A 16,138-nucleotide genomic window follows, 5' to 3' on the forward strand; every position below is an offset into this window, starting at 1 on the left:
TCTTTTTTTCTTCACATATGTACGTGTCTCAGTATGTGTATCTGTACCATGTGGGTATAGGAACCTGAGGAAGTTAGAAGAGGCTCTGGATCCCATGAAAGTGGCGTTACAGATGGTGGTAAGTTCTGGGAAATAAACTTGGGTCCTCTGAGAGTATAGCAAGTGCTTTTAATCACTGAGCCATTTCTCCAGCTCTCTAAACTTAACACATTTGTTTTAAGACTGTCTCATGTAGCCCAGGCTAGCCCTGAATTTGGTATATAGCCAAAGATGACTTTCAAGTTCTGATACCCTTGCCTTTACTCCTGCATGCTGGGATTGCAGGCAGGGCTGATCCCCCTACTCTCTAGAAAGGATTTCACTGTGTAGCTCTGGCTGTCTTGGAACTTACTCTGTAGACTAGGCTGGCCTTAAAAATCAAAGAAATCAGTCTGCCCCTGCCTCCTGAGTGCTGGGATTAAAGACCTGAATTCAGGCTGGGCTGCTTGAAACAGAGTCTTACCATGTAGCTTGGAACTTGGTATGTAACCAAACAAGATATTCCTGCCTCAGCTTGCTGAGTTTGAGATTACAACTATGCACAACCATGTCTGGCATATAATCCCTCTTTTATATAAAAACCCTTGACACATTTCAAGGGTGCACTTTTATTCATATTAAATCTTTATTCTAAAAAAAAAATTCTCAATTTCTTGAAATGTTCCCAAAGTGACATAATTTCTTTCATCATCCAGGTTGATCTCCTTTGTAAGGTAGTAAGAATAACCTTATTTTACCTCAAGACTGAGTCACAAACATGGGGTGATCATCCTGCCTCAGCCTCTTAAGTGTGGCAAACACAGATGTGTACCATCACGCTTACTTAGCTAAACAATTTGGGTGCACATCCCTTTGGGGAAATTGGAATAACCCTTTCACAGGGGTAGCATATCAGATATTCTGCACATCAGGTATTTATATTACGGTTCACTATAGTAGTAAAATTATAGTTATAAATTAGCAACAGAAATAATTTTATGGTTGAGAGTTCTACAACATGAGAAGCTGTATTAGGGGTCACACCATTGGGAAGGCTGGGAACGTTTCCCTAGGTGTAATCAAGCAGCACTAGGAAGTTACTTGAATGCAAAAACCACACACATTGAAACAAAAAAGAGAGGAAATTGAACACATCTGTTGGATGGATGACTGAATAAAAATAACCCAAAGGAGTCTAGAATCTCAGCACTTAGGAAGCAGAGGCAGGTAGATATCTATGAATTTGAGGCTAGACAGGGCTACATAGCAGTGAGACCCTTTTTCAAAAAAGTAATGAATAAATAAATAAAAATTAAGTAAATAAATAAAAAATTGTCTAAGCAGTCAGTTTATAAACAGTGGGATTTGTTCTTTTGTTTTTTTTTGGGGGGGGGTGGTGGTGGCGGCTCAGGCCCTTTGTCTGCTAGCACCTACCACTAAGTTGTATCTCTAGCACCCCTCAGGATATCGGGAAAAAGAGTTACCCACTAAAATCTGAACGTTTCATACTTTTGTTTGGTTGTTTGAATCAGTGTCTCACTCTGTAGCTCAACTTACCTGGAATTTACTATTTAGCTCAGTCTGACCTTGAATCTACTGTAATCCTCTGCCTCAATGTTCCAATTCATATTCTTCATTTTTTTTTATTATTATTTATATGTACAACATGTGTATATTGGTGCCGGAGGAGGCCAGAGTGTGTATCAGTTTCTGGAATGTTGTGAGCTGTGAGCATGGGTATTGGGAACTGAAGTTGGGCCCTCTCTAGGAGCAACAAGCACTTTCAACCACTGAGTCATCTCTCTTTAGTCCTCCAAGTCATATTCTTTTAATAACTTCAACATATTCACAAGGGAAACAACAGATTATTGCTAAGGGAATGGCCAAAAAAGTACCCAATGACCTGAGTAAAGACCCCCAGTACCCATCTAAAAGCAGAGCACGTATGTGTGTCTCCAGTGGTCTGGTGAGGTCAGAGACCCTCAGGTCCCTGGAGCTCATTAGCCAGCAAGCCTAACTGAATGGATGAGCTCTAGGTTTGGTGAGGGACCCTGCCTCAAAATATAAGGTGAAGAGAGATAAGAAAGACAATCAGTTTACATCTCTGGTCTCCATACATGTACACAGACACAGGCACATACATATACTACTATATACCACACCTACAGAGAAACTGATTAAAACATATTAACTAATGACTTACTGGAGGGTAGGAACATTCGTGTTCTGGTAAGAATAGACCTTTGACCTTTGCTGGTCCATCAGCTAGATCTCTACCTAATGGTAGGAGGTAAGATGTAGCACATGCTTGTCATCCCAGGCCTCAGTATGATGAAGCAAGGGCATCATTATGGGCTTGAGGTCAGCCTGGGCAACATAGTGACACAAGGCTATTCCAGTTAAATGGTGAGACCTGTCTCTCTATTGCCCCTAAAAGACCTGGAGCAGTGACTAGGATTACTGACATGGTTAGAACTCTTCCAAGGCACAACGACACCCTAAGTCTTTTCAGTCACACTTGCCTTTTTTTCATCATCATCAGAAGCTTTCTTAAATTCATGTTCAAAGGAACTAGCTAATTCATTGAAGAGCCCCACCTCCTCACAGTTCTTCAGGAATCTTGTTGGAGTAGGTGTTTGATCTGTAGACATAAAAAGAAAAGGAAAATATATTTAGTTTTAATATAAGATTAAAACTTGAGAGTGCACAGGGACTGTATTTTTATTCTATTTGGAGACAGTGAATTTGTGTTAGGGCAAAGGGCTCTTTTGAGTTTTAGTGGATGGATTGTGGTTCTCAGCTACCAGAGGGTACCTGTGTTGTACTTCCTCAAGGCCAGCAGGGGGAAGACAGGACAATGTTTTGTGTGACTAGCCAGGTACCCACTGTCTCTCAGTGCTGGATTTACACCTCTCACCCCAATGAAAACACAACCCCATAAAACAAACCATTCATCAAAGTAAAGATTCATGAAACCTCTAGATTTGAAAACTGAAGTTGAGCAATGTTTCCCTTCTAATAATATACCGTGCTAGGTCTACAGTGAGTAGACAAAAACAGATGGGTGTTAAAATCTGACAGAGCACAAACTGAGGATCAGACTGCTGAGCTGGCACACTAAAGCCATCTAATAAGGAACGGCAGCTGTGTGTCACTGAGCTGAAGGTTTGTTCCTTTCTGAAGTCATTCTAGAGGGAACCAGAGACAGACAAGGGAACAAGACAGTGGAATCGGGGTTAGAAAAGGAGATTACAAACAACAGCGCTTATTTCACAGAGACATGGGCCCAGGGCAAAATCCAGAAACCAGGCTATTTGGTTTAGATTTGCTGGTCAAAATATCCATCCCCACAGGGGCTGTGCAATTTTTTTTCCTCAACACACCGCTTCTGTTTTTTCTTTCCTTTCTTTGGAGAAGAGGCCAGGTTATCCTGGAATTTACCATCTTCTTGCTGCTCCCTCTCAAGTGCTGGGATTACAGCAACGTGCCACAAAGACCGCCACAAAGACAGGCTTCTTTGTTCTTAAGGAGGTGAGACCTCTTCATAAACTATGGGAACTTTTGAAGTGACTTGAACTTCAGATCGTAGTTTCTCTCTCCCTGCTGCTTTTCTAAAGATGGACCTTGTTCCTTTGGCCTAATTCTATTTTAATGGTGTCTTTGATGCACTTATCACCTCACGGATTCATCTATCCCACACAGCTAGGCTGACGAACAGTTGCAGAATAACGTTTCAATTACACTTTAAGGAAAGATCTAGGGGTTGAAACTGTTCCTTTCAGCATGATTAACTGGAAATAGTCCAGTGGGATTTTCCATGGAAACAGTGTTTTTAGACTTAAAACCTCTTCTGAATTAGACTGTTCAGAAAAGTTACTGGACACTCTGGGTGGCTAAAGATAAAGCTATGTCCCACCTTAGAATGAGGAGAGGTGGTGTCATCCTCAGGAAGAGGAATACATAAATTCAAGTGGAAGGAAGGAGTACTGATGTCAGAAGAACTTGGGACTTCTGGTTTGAATCATATACACTTCTCCTACACCCTGCTGCCCATGTGCATTTCTTGGTTTAATTTAAAAATCTCCCGTATATTAAACCTGATTTCTCATTTTCAAGGTGGCCTCTAACTTTCAACTACTTCTGGTTACTGAACAAACAATCTGAAAATATATAAACAAGCCTAATTGTTTCTGATGGTTCCTAAGTGTTTACTGAATAATTCTGTATGCTTTGGTGTTATATCCATAAACTTAGATGCATTATTTGGAGTATTATTAAGGGTATAGACCAAATACAGGACATGAGTCTTTCTATAGACAAGAGAATGCTTTTTAGTTAAGTAAGGAAAACTAATATATGTAGATAGCACCACAATGTGCAAAAATTAAGTGCTATTTAAGATGCAGAATAAGATTATTATAAACTTAAGATAAATATACATTAATTACTAGGGTTGTTAGGAAGGCCTTCAAGCGGGACTTGAGCTAGGCCTTGGAAAACAGTTTTGGACTGTAGAGAGAGGCTTTAAGAACTAAGAGAAATAATGCTGGTAAAAACATAGAGAAAGGCCATCATACATGGATTAGGAGATAACAACATGTCTAGGTGAAAGATTGTCATTTTCTGTACATAACTTTCATATAAAATTGGATAAGTTCTATGGGATAGATTATAGAAAGTCTGAAAAGTTAGGTTAATCTAAAGAGAAAGCATAGTGAGAGACTGTGACCTTAAGAACAGAATGTAAAAACCAGCTTTTAAAAAAGCACACAAGATGATGTAGAATGAGACCATTAAGGAGGGCAGTGAGGCAACACTGGAGGAAGACAAGCATAGTGGGAATGGGGGGAGGAAGAAGAAGAGTGCTATGGTCTGCATGCTGCTCAGATATCCATGAGTTAATGTTGAGTCCCAAGTCCTTGGTGAAATGGGACCTGTAACAGCTGGAACCCAATGGGAAGTTTTAAGTCATTAGAGGCATTTCCTTGAGGGGAAGGAACTATGGGCCTTTCTTTTGCACACTCCCCACTGTAAGGTGCTGCTTCACTGAAGGCCCCAAAGTAACAGGGCCAACTGACTACTTGCTACATAGCTGCAGATGGTCTTAAATCCAGCTTTTCTTATCGCTACCCTCTCTCTCTCTCTCTCTCTCTCTCTCTCTCTCTCTCTCTCTCTCTCTCTCTCTCTCTTTTCTTTCTTTGGAGCTGGGGACCGAACTCAGGGCCTTGCGCTTGCTAGGCGAGCGCTCTACCACTGAGCTAAATCCCCAACCCCTCTTATCTCTACTTCTCAAGTGCTAAGATTATAGGTAGGCACTACCACACACTGCCCAAACCTTTTTTATTTACTAGTTGATTTTTCTCAAGTATTTGTTCAGTGATAGATGCTGGCTGATGCATGGATGGACTAGGACAGAGAGAAATGGGAGAAAAAAATAAAACAAGACAGAATTCTGGTACCAGTGAATAACAGAGAGGAGGAGACATGTTCAGTCACTAAATGAAGATCTGAACTACAGTCAAATGAAGATGTTCAATAGGGGTTGGAATACATATGGCAAATCTATACTGTGTCTTAATAGGAGTTAGACTCACCAGCCTGTACAGGAGAGTAAAACCAAAGGTACTGGTTTCCAGAACTGAATAAAGTGTAAAGAACATTTTCTCTGACACACTTCTAATCCCAGCTTCAAGGAAGTAAATAAAAACAATCTCAATTCAAGGTGAGCCTGGCTACAGCAAGATCCAGTCTCAAAAAGAGGTAGATAGTTGTCTGGATGACTCAGTAGTTAAGACTACATAACGCCCTTCAGGAGGACCACAACAGGCAGCCCATTGGTTCCCTGCACCCACAGCAAGCAGCAGCCACAGCAAGCAGCAGCCACAGCAAGCAGCAGCCACAGCAAGCAGCAGCCACAGCAAGCAGCAGCCACAGCAAGCAGCAGCCACAGCAAGCAGCGTGTAATCAACTGTAACTCCTGCTCCAGAATTCTGACTCCCTCTCTGGCCTCCATAGGCATCCACACTCTCATGCTCTCTCCTCTCTCATAATATAAAATAAATATAGCATGGTAGGGTGGTGTAAGTCTTTAGTTCCAGCACTCAGAAGGCAGAGGCAGGTGGATCTCTGTGAGTTTCAGGCTGGCCTGGTCTATAAATTGAGTTCCAGGCCATCCGGAGCTACTCAGTGAAACCCTGTCTTAAAAAAAAAAATTGATATTTTCCCTGTTCATATCCTTTTCCAGGGATTGCAAATCATAAGTCTGTAAGCTCCTAAGAAAAGGAACTGGCCCACACAGTAGATCAGTAGATATTTAGTACACACTGAATCAATAAGGAGCAGGAAATGTCAAAGAACAAGTCTTTTTCATCATACGTATTAACAAGGAGAGGAGGCTCCGTCTCCTTTTCTATGTTTAAGGTAACATGTTTGCAAGTAGTAACTAATTAAAATTAACTAGTTTATTAATTTATATAATAACCATCAGGTAAGTACACTACTGATTAAATATTAAGCTAAATCTGCTTGCCATAGGTTAAATTAGAAGCTCTTACAGCATCAAAAGAAAAAGTCCACCATGCCTTGCACATCTACCTAGACGCAAACTGTACAACAGAACTCCTACTGCAGGGCTTGGAAGTGAGTGCTAAGAATGCTCCCCTGAGTACAGGGTAGACAGTATCTGCAACTGGTAAGGGCTTCCAGGTCACACAGACTAGCTCAGGAAAGTCCCAGTGACTGAATGTCTTCTTATTTGTGTTTTGGAAATGTGCCCATACCAGTGTCTAGGTTCACAAGGGAAGTTGACTTCTGAACTGATAGTCTGCCTGCTACAGGAAAGCTAACACCCAGTGGGAGAAAAGCAGCCAGGCTAAAGCAGCTTTTTTTCTTTTTTTGGCCATCTTTTGTTCACTTTCTCCACTGTGGATAAGGAGAAATGTCAATGGTGTCTTTTGTCTGTAGCTTTTCCAGAATCTTAATAGGTGAGGAGACAACAGACTGACCAAAGTGAAGACAGAATCTCAAAACACCATCCTCACAAGCCACAGAACACAAGCATACTATTAAAAATTAAATGGAGGTGCAGAAGGATGGAGGGAACTGTTACTACTACTTCTTGATTAAATACAGATCACAAAGAGGTCTTGATGGAGAAGGGTGGTGCAGCTCCCAGGACATCTGGGCCCTGGAGTTAATCTTAACTGTTGGGGATAGCAAAGTGTGTGACGGGGGCAGCAGATACCTGCAATGATGACAGAGTCCGTCCGGGCCGGGCCGAACTTCAGGGTCATCTCATGCTTATGTTTATGAACTGCCAGGTGGTCCTCATTTGTAAATCTCTGAAATGAAACAGAAATGGAGATGTGAAAAAAGGCAGGGAGGGGGTGCTTTTCCATTCAGGGCTCTTTAAAATGGCTGACCAAATAGAAACATGTTACAAGGACACTGGTCCCTGGAAAGAGGCACTGGCACTGAAGACAGGGAAAAGCAGAGGAAAGATGATCACATCCCCACTGCTTTGTACCTCCAGGCATCAGCAGGAGGACAGCCTGTTGCTGAGGTGGGGTCTAGGCATGGAAAAGCATTAAGGTAAACTTGTAGTTAACAAGGGTGAAACAGTTTCTAATAATAATAAAGAGAGAAGGGAAAGCTGGGCACTCAGTGGTCATCACAAAACCAGGAAATTTCAGAGCGAAGCTCTCTGTGGCAGGGCTGAATTGGAGTATTTTATGAGGGGACTAACAGAGAGATAAATTATGCAGGATTAGGAGAACCATTTAACTTCCTGGCCCCCACAGTGCTGCAGCAGACGCCTTTGCGGCTATTTGGCTCACAGTTTTAATGAGCCAGGACGGAACTGTAGATGACAGAGGCCCAATGGCCAGCAATAATAGCATACAGCAGCCCTACTAGCCAAATGCTGTCTTCCTTCATCAGGCAGTCTGCCTGGGCTCCTGCAGCCATAAAGGGCCAGTACAATGATACTGGCTATATAACGACAAAATAAAAGTGCAAGCAAAAAAGTAAAAAAATGAGGGTAGATTATGAGAGAAGGAAATACAGAGATTTCCACAGAGATTTGAGTGAAAGAAAAATGGTGAGGTGAGGCAGTCTCGCCCAGTTTATACTAAGGCAGGTTCCTGGACAATACTTTATGCTGCTACTCTTTAAAAGGAGGAGGATAAAGGAACAAGTAATTCAAAGTCCCTTTGAGGTCAATGACCCCATTCTTTCATTAGAACATCCCTGTCACAGAAACGACTTTGATGCTGCAGGTTTCCACAGCCCCTTAACAGAAAGTTTCTGAAACATGGTTCTAGATGTCTTGTTTCTAAAAATAGTGACTGCTTAGTCTCTTGTTTTTACTTCTTCATTAGATACATAACTTAACACCAAACACCACACCTGTAGCTCTTTTTCTAAGGGGCTTACAAAACAAATACACAGAAGTTGGTCCCTATCCTAGCTCCCAGATGATCAGGTGACAGCATCAAACTGGTCTTGTCTCCTATATTTTACCCAATTTTTAAAACTTTTAAAATTTTTATTTTATGTGTATGGTGTTTTATTTGCATGTAGATCTATGTACCACGTGAATGGCTGATACCTATAGAAGTCAGAAGAGGATATCAAGAATGTTGGATCCTCTAGTATTGCAGTTACAGACAGTTATGAGCTGCCATTGGGGTGCTGGGAATTGAACCTAGGTCCTCTGGAAAAAATAGCCAGTGCTCTTAACCGCTGAGCCTGCCTCTTTAACCAACTTATAACTGAAGTCAGCATTAACAACTAAGATCCTTCCAGGGAAGCCTACAGGCCTGAAGGACATGGTTCAAGTAAAATAGATCCAGGACAAATTGGACATAAAGGTTTCCTAAAGAAAGTTTGGGGCTGGAGAGATGGCTCAGCGGGTAAAAGCACTGACTGCTCTTCCAGAGGTCCTGAGTTCAATTCCCAGCAACCACATGGTGGCTCACAACCATCTGTAGTGGGATCTGACGCCCTCTTCTGGTGTGTGTGAAGACAGTGACAGTGTGCTCATTCTCTCTCTCTCTCCTCTCTCTCTATATATATATGCATATACATATATACATACATATATATATATATGAAAGTTTGTGCACCAGCTTTTTCAATTATAGATTTGCTCCTAAAGGATGGTAGGAGAGGAGAGAAATAGTCTATTTACTGGGTTAAACCTGTTTCAGCCTGTATTTGGAAAAGGAAATCAGTTGAACCAAGTTGGCAATAAAGAAAAACAACATTCTTTTATGGTGGATATAAAGAGTAACAGATTAAATAGGCTTATAGATCCTAGTAATGTTATACTATAATAATCATTTTAAAGTATTTTATAGGCTGGGTGTGGTGGCAAACACCTTTCACCACAGTACTCAGGAGACAACAGAGGCACACATATCTCAGTGAGTTGGAGGCCAGCCTGGGCTACATGCAAGTTCCAGGCCAGCCACGAACACATAGTGAAGCCCTGTCTTTAAAAAAAAAAAGAAAGAAAGAATTTTTAGAGGCATTTAAGGAAATTTCATGTAGGTTGCTTGAAAAAAACAAAACAAAACAAAACAAAACACTGCACATGTTCTAGAACCTGGAGGAGTAACTTTGAACTAAGGCCTCTTCCATTATCAGAAACCTAGTGTGGCTCTTGTTCTCTCTTGCTCTTACCCTCTTACCCCTTTGTCCTTCTCTCCCCATTCCCATCGTCCCTTTTTCTCCACATACTCTTGGCCGACCTCTACTCTTCTATTTCTATACCCCCCCCTCTGCCCCTACTACCTTCTTAACAGTCTTCCCCATGCCCTGAATAAACTCGATTGTATTCTAAAAAAAAAAAAAAAAAAAAGAAACCTAGTGTGTTCAAAAATAGGCTGAAAAGGCAGGTATGGTTGCATGTGCTTTTTGGTTCTAGCACTAGGATGCTGAGGCAGGCAGATCTTTGTGAGTTGTAGGTCAACATTTCATTAGGACACTTAAAATTAATGTGTGAATCACTTCTGTGGTTGGCCTCATCTTTCTTTCTTTTAAAAAAATATATTTTGTTTTTTTTTTTTTTTGAGACAGGGTTTCTCTTGAAGCCCTGGCTGTCCTGGAACTCACTCTGTAGACTAGGCTGGCCTTGAACTCAGAGATCCACCTGCCTCTGCCTCCCAAGTGCTGGGACTAAAGGTGTGCACTACTACCCCTTGGCTTAAAAATATTTATTTGAAATTATTATTTTTAAATAAGTGTAGGTGTGCCTACCTGTATGTGGGTATGTGAATGTGAGGGAAGGAGCCGGAGGAAGCCAGAGGCTTTGGATCCTCCCTGAGGGGGGGTTACAGGTGACTGTGAGCTGGCTGCCCAGCAAGAGCAGCGTACGCTCTTCCTCTTCACTTTGGAGTCAGTATCAGTCCACTGGCTTTGTCTGCTTGTTTGTTTGTTTTGTTGCTATGTAGAGCTGTGACTTAGATAACATGCACAAATACACTATGGCGTGATGGCATGCTGCTGTAGTCTCAGCTAGTAGGGAGGCTATAGTAGGAGGACTGCATGAGACCAAGGTTTAATACAGGTCCAGCCAGCACAGTGAAAATCTTTGCACGCACATCATCTTGGGTTCAATCCCCAGCATTTGCAAAAACAAACCACCCATGGAAAATTTAATCAATGCCAATCTTAACTCTCCCTTTTAGATCCTCTTTCTCTAGATGCAGCTCATATGTGACAGTGCTTCTCTGCTGGCAGCACTGCTAGCACTTCTGCTTCTAGGTTTCCTAGAAAAAAAAAACTTCATGATGTTTGGAGACATTTTGCTGTTGAAACTTGTGGGTTGCAATTTGCTCTAGAGAGTAGAGGCCTGGGATGTTGATAACTCTGTGTACTGTACAGGACAGCAAGCCAAAGGAGCACCTAGTTTCAAATGTCCCTGTTATATTCTAGGGCTGAAAAGTTGTCTCAGTGGTTAAGAGTATTTGTTCTTGCAAAGACCTGGGTTTGATTCCCAAGCACCCACAAGAAGGCTCACCACCTCCTCAGGTACCAGGCATGCATGCATGTCATACATAGGCATACATGAGGAAAAACTCTCAGACACACAAAAGAATAAAATAAATAAATAAAAGAAATTCTATTACAGAGCAATAAAGAAATAAAGGAAGAAGAAAAAAAAAGGCTAATTTTTAGTCTGTTTGGCCAAACTGCCAACGTATGGGTTTGGACATGAAACTTGGAAAGAAACACTACATGTTAAAGCATCCTAAGTTAGTTTTGTAAACTGCAAACTAGGTTAGGGAGACTGGGAAGACAGAGATAGAATTAGGAAATTAGAAAACAGATCAATTGGTAATTAGAAAAACAGATTCTCATTCATGGCCTTGTAACAGAGATAACACAGAAGTTTTGAAAACAATTTTGGCTGCTTTCAATTTTTTTCCCTCATCTGATGGAATTAAAAAAAAAAACAGCAAAAGGGAAGTTTTTTTTTTTTTTCTTGTTAGTTTAAGAAATATTGGGGAATGAAGAGATGGTCCGTGTTTAAGGGCAGAGAAACCCTGTGTGGTCCTGGCTGTCCTGGATCTTGCTCTGTAGACCAGGCAGGCCTCAAATTCAAGAGATCAACCTGCTTCTGCCTCCAGACTGCTGGAATTAAAGGTGTGTGCCACCCACAGTCAGGCTAAATTTATTTGTTTTTGTTGTCTTGTTTGTAGCTCTGGCTGGAACTTGCTGTGCAGACCAGAACAACTTTGAACTTGCAATGATGCTCCTGCCTCTATCTCCTGAATGATAGGATTATAAATGTACATCAATATGCCTGGTCCAATTTTAATTCTTTTTTAACTTAGGAGTAACATATTAGAAATGCACAAGCCAACTAAGTCCTGAATGAATGTGTATTACTGACATGAACACAGCCATGTTGAGGACCCATACTCCAGACTCATGGAAATGGCCAGGCCTTCTCCTGGTCCTGTAGAAATGTTGACATTGTATGCATAAAGTATCAACTACAGCTTTCTCCTAGAGGATGACTACAATCTGAGACTGGTGATCAACTAGCACACCTCCTCCTTCTCTTCATAGTGCTACGCATAACAAACTTGCTGAGTTTGCAGGTTGCTGCTGGTGTGGCTCCATCAGAGCACACAGCCCAGCTCTTCTCTTCCATTCCTCATTGCTTCAGTCAGGCCAATTCAACGTCATGTTGGTCATGGCAGTTTTAAAAATTATTATAGTGAGGGAACATGTGTACCACAGTGTGTGAGGACCAACTTTACCAAGTTGTTTTCTCTCCTTCCACAAATTCTTGCCAGACTTTTGCAGTAAGAGTCTGAGCCATCTCTCAGGTCTGTAAAGGCATACATTCCACTGTTATCTCAACAATACTCATATTATTGAGTTGTACAGTGTTGTCTCAGTGAAACTGTATGTAAGCGAGCACCTGAGTAAACACCACAAGAGCAAGACATGGAAACTCCCTTACACATTTCTTTCCTTCTGAGACAGGGTCTCACTGTGCAGCCCAGGCTCTCCTAGAACTCTCTGTGTAGACCAGGCTGGCCTCAAACTCTCAGAGATGCCCTGTCTTATCCTCCCCAGGACTGGGATCAAAGGCATGTACTTTTATGCTTGGCTGTCTTACATTTTCAAGTGAAATAATTAAACAAGATAGTATAGTACTTGTGTGAAGCACATATTCAGGTAGTCCCCCTTCCCTTTTTACATCAAGAAAAAAAGGTATACTAACTTATTTGCAAAATAATTCTAAGTAAGTCACTGTTTACAATTTGTTTCCTAGTTCAATTTGGGGTTCGGTCCCCAGCTCCAAAAAAAAGAAAGAAAAAAAAAGAATTTATTATTATTAAGTGGTAGGCACCATGATATGCCAGATTTGTAGAGGTCAGAGGACAACTGTGTGGAGTCAGTTTTCTTCTTCTACCTTTAAATGGGTTCCAGGGTCCAACACAGATCATTAGGCACGAAAAGGAAACACTTATCTGATGAACCATACTGACAGCCACTTTTGAACTCCCCCTGTAATACAGATTAAAACTAGTAATCCTCCTGCCTCAGCCTCTTGAATAGATGGGGTTATAGTCTTTGAGACCAGGCTTGACCTGCCTTCTTTTAGAAGAGTAGACTGAGGTAAGAAGACATTCACAGCTCTTTAGGAAATGATCCCTGAATACATGAACCATCAAGGGATAGTGCAGAGAGTTGAGTTTATATTTATAACTATCTGAAAAGTCACTGCTAAAACCAAACTACCTGTTTCTCTGAAGTGTCTGGGTTTGGTGGGACTACACAGACAGAACAGCTGTTTTATCAGAGTAGCTGCACATGGACTTATTTTGGTAAAAGAGAGTTGTAGGAAAGGCTATACCGAGACACCAGAGAGCAAGTGTTGAGCAAGCAGCAGAAAGCACACTGCTCTTTGTTAGAGCACGATTTTGACAGGGCTTTTCACCATTGCTGAAGGGCTTCATTCCCCAATGCAAATCAGCAGTTTGAGAAAGTGTGGAAAGGAAGAGAAGGGAAGGGACTGAACACACACACGTGCACGTGTGTGCGCGCACACACACACACATATTCACACACCACACATACATACATACATACATACATACATACATACATACATACACACACATACACGCACACACGCACACAGAGACACAGACACAGACAGACAGACACACAGACAGACAGACACACAGACAGACAGACACCCCCCCACAGAGACACATACACTCACACTCACATACACACACCACACACACACTCACACACACACCACACATACCACACACACACCACACACACACACACACACAAGAGACACAAACATACTCACACATACAGACACGCACACTCACACAAACACCACACACACTCACACACACGGAGACACATACATACTCACACACAGACACACACACCACACATACATACATACATACATACACACACACACTCACAGAGACACATAGACAGAGACACAGAGACAGACACAGACAGACACACACACACACCACAGACCATACACACTCACACACATAGACATGCACACACTCACACAGAGACACACAGACACAGACACAGACAGACACACAGACAGACACACAGACAGACACAGACACACACTACACATGCAGAGACACATACACACTCACACAGAGACACACAGAGACAAAGACAGACACACAGACAGACACAGACACACAGACAGACACAGACAGACACACACAACACACACAGAGACACATACACACTCACACACACACACATACCACACATACATACATACATACACACACACACAGACACAGAGACACAGACAGACACACACACATATACACACATACATGCACACACTCACACAGAGACACACAGACAGACAGATACACACACACACACATACACACACACACACACACACACACACACACACACACACACATCCCTCAGAAGCCAACTGGCTTTCCTTTGCCCTTCAGGCACTCCCAGGTGCCTGTTTTCTCCTTCAAGATGCTGCTGTTTGCAAAGTGAGTCACACATCCTGCTCTGGATGCTTCATGGCTTTCCAATGAGTCCTTTCAAAGGACAGGATTGTTTAACAAATAAATACAACCACACCAGCATGGCTTTGGGAGCAAGGTAATTTATAGATAGAAATAAGGACAGGAAACTTCCTCCCAAAATACTCAAAGAGAAAATGGTGTCAGGGAAATGAAGGAGGGAAACAGGGCTGAACAGTCCACTGAACGGTACCTAAGGTAAACTTCTTTGTGTATGGGTAGAGGGGCTTTCTGTTTGAGAAGGCTGGGTGATAGTAATAAGGAAAAGACTGACAGCTAAGAGACTCTGATTCAGTGACTGAGTGCAGGTTTTTTTGTGGTTGTTGCTGTTTTGTTTTCTATTTTGAGGTAAGGTCTCTCTCTGTACTGGGATTAAAAGTGTATGCCACCATTCCCTGCTCTCTACTCCCCATTTCAGTAACATTCTGTTATATTTTTAGTAAAACCTAAGATGGGTTGGGGATTTAGCTCAGTGGTAGAGCGCTTGCCTAGCAAGCGCTAGGCCCTGGGTTCGGTCCCCAGCTCCAAAAAAACAAACAAACAAAAACACAAACAAACAAAAAAAACACCTAAGCTAAGTTATATGCCCAAGAAAAAAACTACTGTCAAACAATGCCTTGCATAACTTGATTGCTTGGGGATATGGCTGAGGTAAGACAACAGATTTGAGGAAAACATAATTAGCCTCTTGCCCTTTCTGAACCTTTCTTGTTTGCCTCTTATATAAAGGTTGAAAAGATAGATATTCACCTTTCCAATCTCCCACACAGAACTTCAGTGGGGGTGGAATGGAAGATAGTGTTTCTGGGCAAGATTTTGTCTTCCTCATAAAAAGATAAAAAGCAGTCCCACTCTCTCTGTCTCTGTCTCTCTCTGCCTCATTCTCTGACAGTGAGGAACCAGAATGAATATTAGCAAGTAAATGTTAAAAATGATTCAGCATCAAAGGGAAAGAATTTAAATCCTTTACACTTGCTTAGCTGCTCAAACTCCTATTTCTGGATTTACTGTTATAAATAGTCACACAATTTTAAGCTATTATTAAGGTAAAATAATCCCTAACCAATACAAAGGAATTCCCAGGATGTACAGAGTCTTTTTCATTTTCTGTTTAAGAAGCTAGGAAATGAGATATGCCCAGGAAGTCTATAATTTTACATCTTCATGAGTATCAACGTCACACTCATGGAAATTACATTTTCACATCTGTATAGCATACCAAGACACCATCTCATTATCACTTATGACCCCAAAGTTCCTTGGGAACAATGGCTACAAACTGTTTAGACTTTGGGAAAGTACAAAATAGTGGAAAAAAGAAAAACATCTGATGATGATGCTTTTGAAATTGAGGCAGTTATAGATCATCCTTGACTAAAGATGGCATGCTTTTTTAAAAATACTTATAGATTTATGTATTTATTTTTATATTCAGTTTACATCTTTGTGATTGCCCCCCTCCTCCTCTCTTCTCTGTCCCACCATTACAAATCCCTCCACCCAGTGCCACCTCCTCAGTGAAAGGGAGCCCCACCTAGGGACATCTG

At 41.6% G+C, this 16,138-nt stretch overlaps 1 protein-coding gene across 4 annotated transcripts in view; it reads right to left on the reverse strand.

Annotated features, from left to right (window-relative positions):
• Positions 1–16,138, reverse strand: part of Atf7 (activating transcription factor 7) — a gene marked incomplete at its 5' end in the record, with an annotated part of 92,070 nt that overhangs the window by 24,568 nt on the left and 51,364 nt on the right. For 3 of the 4 annotated variants that reach the window (NM_001434685.1, NM_001434686.1, NM_001434684.1), the window contains 2 exon segments: positions 2,541–2,659; positions 7,262–7,358. In NM_001434685.1, coding sequence (NP_001421614.1) covers positions 2,541–2,659; positions 7,262–7,358 — 216 coding nt within the window. 4 annotated transcript variants of the gene reach the window in all.

Source organism: Rattus norvegicus, chromosome 7 (genome assembly GCF_021556685.1).
Source record: "Rattus norvegicus strain SHRSP/BbbUtx chromosome 7, alternate assembly SHRSP_T2T, whole genome shotgun sequence".
NCBI lineage: Eukaryota > Metazoa > Chordata > Mammalia > Rodentia > Muridae > Rattus > Rattus norvegicus.